Source organism: Eriocheir sinensis, chromosome 59, assembly GCF_024679095.1.
Source record: "Eriocheir sinensis breed Jianghai 21 chromosome 59, ASM2467909v1, whole genome shotgun sequence".
NCBI classification, from domain to species: Eukaryota; Metazoa; Arthropoda; class Malacostraca; order Decapoda; family Varunidae; genus Eriocheir; species Eriocheir sinensis.
Window position 1 is genome coordinate 6,609,985 of NC_066567.1, and position 5,000 is coordinate 6,614,984.

Sequence of the window (5,000 nt, forward strand, 5' to 3'; positions counted from 1 at the left end):
ATTTCGATCGCCGATAGAGTCGGTCTGTCGGCTCCCTGCTACGGGCTGCCTTTGGCAAAGGCCCGTGCTCCCTCGTGCAAGAGGGAGCAATCTCCCCCCCCCGACGACTTGTCACCCAGGCTGCGCAAGGAACTCAAGCAGCAAATCCTCAAGCCACTCACCATCGTCTATAATCTGACACTACAACAGAACAAAGTTCCCGATGACTGGAAGCAAGCGAACGTAACACCGATCTACAAAAAGGGAGACAAAAGCGTGGCCCTAAACTACAGACCAATCAACTTGACCTCAGTGGCGGGAAAAATCGTCGAGAAGATCATCAGAGACAAACTCGTTAGGTTCCTTGAAGAGAACAACATCATTTCCGATGCTCAGCACGGTTTCAGGAATAAGCGCTCATGCTTAACCAACTTACTGGACTTCTTCCAAGGTATCTATGAAAATTGGGATAATCATATCCCCAGTGATGTTATATATCTAGACTTTCAAAAAGCCTCTGACAAAGTGCCACACGAAAGGCTCATCAGGAAACTTAAGTCGGCGGGGTTAGGCTACAGTCTCACAGCGTGGATCAAAGACTGGCTCACTGGAAGAAAACAACGAGTTGTACTCAACGGACAGGCCTCCGAGTGGCTCCCGGTCACAAGTGGAGTGCCACAAGGGTCAGTGCTGGGGCCCATACTCTTCATTATATATATATATATATATATATATATATATATATATATATATATATATATATATATATATATATATATATATATATATATGTATAATGGTGAAACACATCTCAGGGGCCGGTATGTCGAACTATCTAGATTAGTGAAGAACACCAGGATAGCAAAAAGGAATTATGAGATCAAAGTAGCAAATGAGGCGAAAAGTAATCCTAAAGGCTTCTTTCAGATGTATAGAGCAAAAACTCTGGAGAAAATTGGACCGTTGAAAACAAACACAGGGGAGCTAGTAGAAAATTATGAAAATATGAGCACATTGTTGAACGACTACTTCCTTTCAGTATTCACACAAGAGGATCGAACGACTATTCCGGAAAGGGTTCAGGTGTACGAGGGCGGGGATAGCGATAAATTGAGGGATATAATCATTACCAGGCAAATAGTTCAGGGTGAGATAGATAAGCTTAAGAAGAATAAGTCGCCAGGTCCTGACGGGATATTTCCGAGGGTGTTAAAGGAATTAGGTGATGTACTCAGTGATCCACTAACCGACATCTTTAAGATGTCGGTAAATACTGGTTATGTGCCCAGCCTATGGAAAGTAGCTAATGTGACGCCGATTTTCAAAAAGGGGGACAGGTCTGCTGCTTCAAACTATCCCCCAATTAGCTTAACATCGGTTATAGGCAAGATGCTGGAGTCCATAATAGCCAGGAACATTCGGGAGCATCTAGAGAAACACAGCTTAATTCACGACTCGCAGCATGGGTTCACGAAAGGTAGGTCATGCCTCACCAATCTCTTGTCCTTCTACAATAAAGTATTTAAGGCGGTAGACAGGGATGAAAATTATGATGTAATTTATCTTGATTCTAGTAAAGCGTTTGACAAAGTTCCTCACCAACGACTGTTGCTTAAATTACAGGCTGACGGAGTAGAGGGTAAAGTTTTGAACTGGGTCAAGGCTTGGCTTAGCAATAGGAAGCAAAGAGTGCAAATCAATAGTTAAAGATCTGACTGGGGATGTGTTACGAGTGGGGTCCCACAAGGTTCGGTATTAGGGCCACTTTTGTTTATTATTTATATTAATGACTTAGATACAGGAATTAGTAGTGATGTCAGTAAGTTTGCTGATGATACCAAGATCGGTAGAATAATTGAGTCGGATCAGTACGCTAGTATTCTCCAGGATGAACTAAACAGATTTTATGACTGGGCGGATAAATGGCGGATGGAGCTCAATGTAGGGAAGTGCAGTATTCTGAGTGTAGGTAGGAACAACCCCTCTCATAACTATTGCTTAAATGACACTCTCATAAGCAGGTCTGGGTGCGAGAGAGATTTAGGGGTCTTAGTGAGCTCTGATCTCCGTCCAAGGGCACAATGCATTCAAGCTAGAAATCGAGCAAATAGGGTACTGAGATTTATTTCAAGGAGCGTAAGCAACAGAAGCGCCGAGGTCTTCCTCAAACTATATTTAGCATTAGTTAGACCTCATCTTGACTATGCGGTTCAGTTCTGGTCACCCTACTATAGAATGGATATCAAAATGTTAGAATCAGTGCAGAGGAGGATGACTAAGATGATTCAAGGGTTGAGAAACTTGCCATACGAGGAAAGGCTCAAACAGTTAAACTTGCATTCTCTAGAAAGGCGAAGGGTGCGTGGAGACATGATCGAGGTTTATAAATGGATGAAGGGCTTTAATAAGGGAGATATTCATAAGGTTTTGTTGGTAAGAGAACCGGGTAGGACACGAAGTAATGGGTTTAAACTGAATAAATTTAGATTCAACAGGGACATAGGCAAAAATTGGTTTACTAACTGGGTTGTGGATAAGTGAAATAGGCTTAGCAGTCATGTGGTGAGTGCCAATACAATTGTCACATTCAAAAATAGATTAGATAAATTCATGGACAGCGATATTACGTGGGGTTAGATACACGGGAGCTTAGGGTAGACAATCAACTCCTTCAAGAAACGCATTGAACGACACTTTGCTGCATCGGGAGTGAACTGAACGTATCCAAGAGTAGGTACACAAGTGCTTTAATCCTTCCCTGCAGGCCACTCCTGTGGGTGACGGATTGATTAAATCACTGAAAGCAGGCAGCCTTGTAATGAGCCAACAGGCTTTGTGCTGCCTGCAAGTAAATGTGTCCATGTTTCCTCCTCCTCCTCCTCCTCCTCCTCCTCTCACATCATTTTCTGCCATTTCTAGTCCAGTGAACCTAAAGGCCTTTCCTAATGTCTTCTCTTTATCTTATTTTCTGGGATGATGATGATGATGAGGAGGAGGAGGAGGAGGATAGTGAAGATGATGATGATGTTCTAGTGTTCCCTATTCACATATTCTCTCTCTCTCTCTCTCTCTCTCTCTCTCTCTCTCTCTCTCTCTCTCTCTCTCTCTCTCTCTCTCTCTCTCTCTCTCTCTCTCTCTCTCTCTCAATCAAACAGGTGGAAAAGTTTCTGATTGTTCATAACTTAAAAACGTCTCACCTGTATTTGTCACCAGAGAGAGAGAGAGAGAGAGAGAGAGAGAGAGAGAGAGAGAGAGAGAGAGAGCGGTTGTAATAAGAGGGGAGAGGGAGACTTGGTTGTCATGGAAACAGACTCCCAGACAGACGCCTCCCCCTCCTCCTCCTCCTCCTCCTCCTCTTTCTCCTCCGTCTGCTTCAGTGAACAGTGTATGAAACGTGGGTGAGGGTGGCTGAAGGAGGAAAGAGAAAGAAGAGGAGGAGGAAGAGGAGGAGGAGGAGGACGAGGAGTGCTTAAATTGAAATAGGATGAGGAAAAGAAGACGGAAAAAAGAGAGAAAATTTGGCGTTAGTGAAGGATGGGGGAAAAGAAGACGAAGAGAAAGAGGAGGAGGAGGAGGAGGGTAACTCTATCACATAACCATTTCATCTTCCTGTGATCTTTTTAACAACATTTCTCCTCCTCCTCCTCCTCCTCCAACTCGTTATAAACACATTCTCATCCCTTTTCCTCCAATTTTTAGTATACATGTTTTTTTTCAGTTTCAAGGTATTTAATTATTTTCTCAGGTATTTGTAATTAGTATCTTACACCTGACTTTTGCTAATTACAGGTGTGAGCGTGTGTGCCAGGTGTTGCAATGAAAATGGAGGATACCAAGTGAACGAAGGAAGGAAAGAAGGAAGGAAGGAAGGAAGGAACCCGCCCTACCCCTCTCCTCATCCTCATTTTTTTTTCCTCTTTCTTTTCATAGTTTAATTTTTTCTCCTCCTCTTTTTCTTTGTTCTTTTTCCTCTTAGTTCTCCTTCTATTTTGTTTTCTTCTTCCTCTTTTTTTTCTTCTTTTTGTTTATTCATTTTTTCTCTTGTTCTTGTTCTTTTTGTTCTTGTTCTTGTTCTAGTTTTTTGCTTTTCGTTTTCTTCTTCTTCTCCTTCTCCTTTTTTTTCTTTTTTTTCTTCTTCTTCTTTTTCTTCTTCTTCTTTTTCTTCTTCTTCTTCTTCTTTTTCTTCTTCTTCACTGGTATTGTTTTCCCCTGTGTTGCGTCCCTTGATACCTCCTTATCCTCCTCCTCCTCCTCCTCCTCCTCCTCCTCCTCCTCCTCTTGTGTTTGTGTCTGACGGAAAAATCAAAGTGCTGTGGAGAGAAAAACAAGAAAGAGAAAGAGAGAAACAAAATCCCAAGAAATAAAAACGGAAAAAAAGTAAATACACGGAAAATAAAGAAAAATAAAGAAAAGAAAAGGAGGTAAAGGAAGAGGTGAAGCAAAGGAAGAAAACAAAGGAAGATTCACCTGTGATTTTCTTCTCCAGGTGAAGACAAAGGAATTTAAAGATGTCGAATATTGTGGCACAGCGCGTCATGTCCAGGTGAGAGAGAGAGAGAGAGAGAGAGAGAGAGAGAGAGAGAGAGAGAGAGAGAGAGAGAAGGGACAGGGGTCGAGGAACAGTATGTGATGTGTCAGCTTCAATGTCTGTCTGTGTGTGTGTGTGTGTGTGTGTGTTTGTTTGATATGCTTGCCAATTCACCACACGCACACACAACAACAAAAAATGCACACACACATATCTAAAGTTTTAATATGTGCCCCACTTTTAACACACACACACACACACACACACACACACACACACACACACACACACACACACACACACACCAATTTTATAATTTTCTTGCTTTTATTTCCGTGTCTAGTAGTCTAGTAGTAGTAGTAGAAGTAGTAGAAGTAATAGTAGTGGTATTATTATTATTATTAGTAGTAGTTATATTAGTAGTAGTACTAGTAGTAGTAGTAGTAGTAGTAGTAGTAGTAGTAGTAGTAGTAGTAGTAGTAGTAGTAGTAGT

The 5,000-nt window shown here is 41.8% G+C and overlaps 1 protein-coding gene across 7 annotated transcripts in view; it reads left to right on the forward strand.

Annotated features, from left to right (window-relative positions):
• Positions 1-5,000, forward strand: part of LOC126985465 (serine/threonine-protein kinase OSR1-like) — a 67,656-nt gene that overhangs the window by 13,716 nt on the left and 48,940 nt on the right. For 3 of the 7 annotated variants that reach the window (XM_050840406.1, XM_050840409.1, XM_050840413.1), the window contains exon 1: positions 4,133-4,522. In XM_050840406.1, coding sequence (XP_050696363.1) covers positions 4,488-4,522 — 35 coding nt within the window. In that variant the 5' untranslated portion in view covers positions 4,133-4,487. Of the gene's footprint in view, positions 1-3,768; positions 4,523-5,000 lie in introns of those variants that run through there. The other 4 variants (XM_050840407.1, XM_050840408.1, XM_050840404.1 and 1 more) reach the window with 4 other exon arrangements.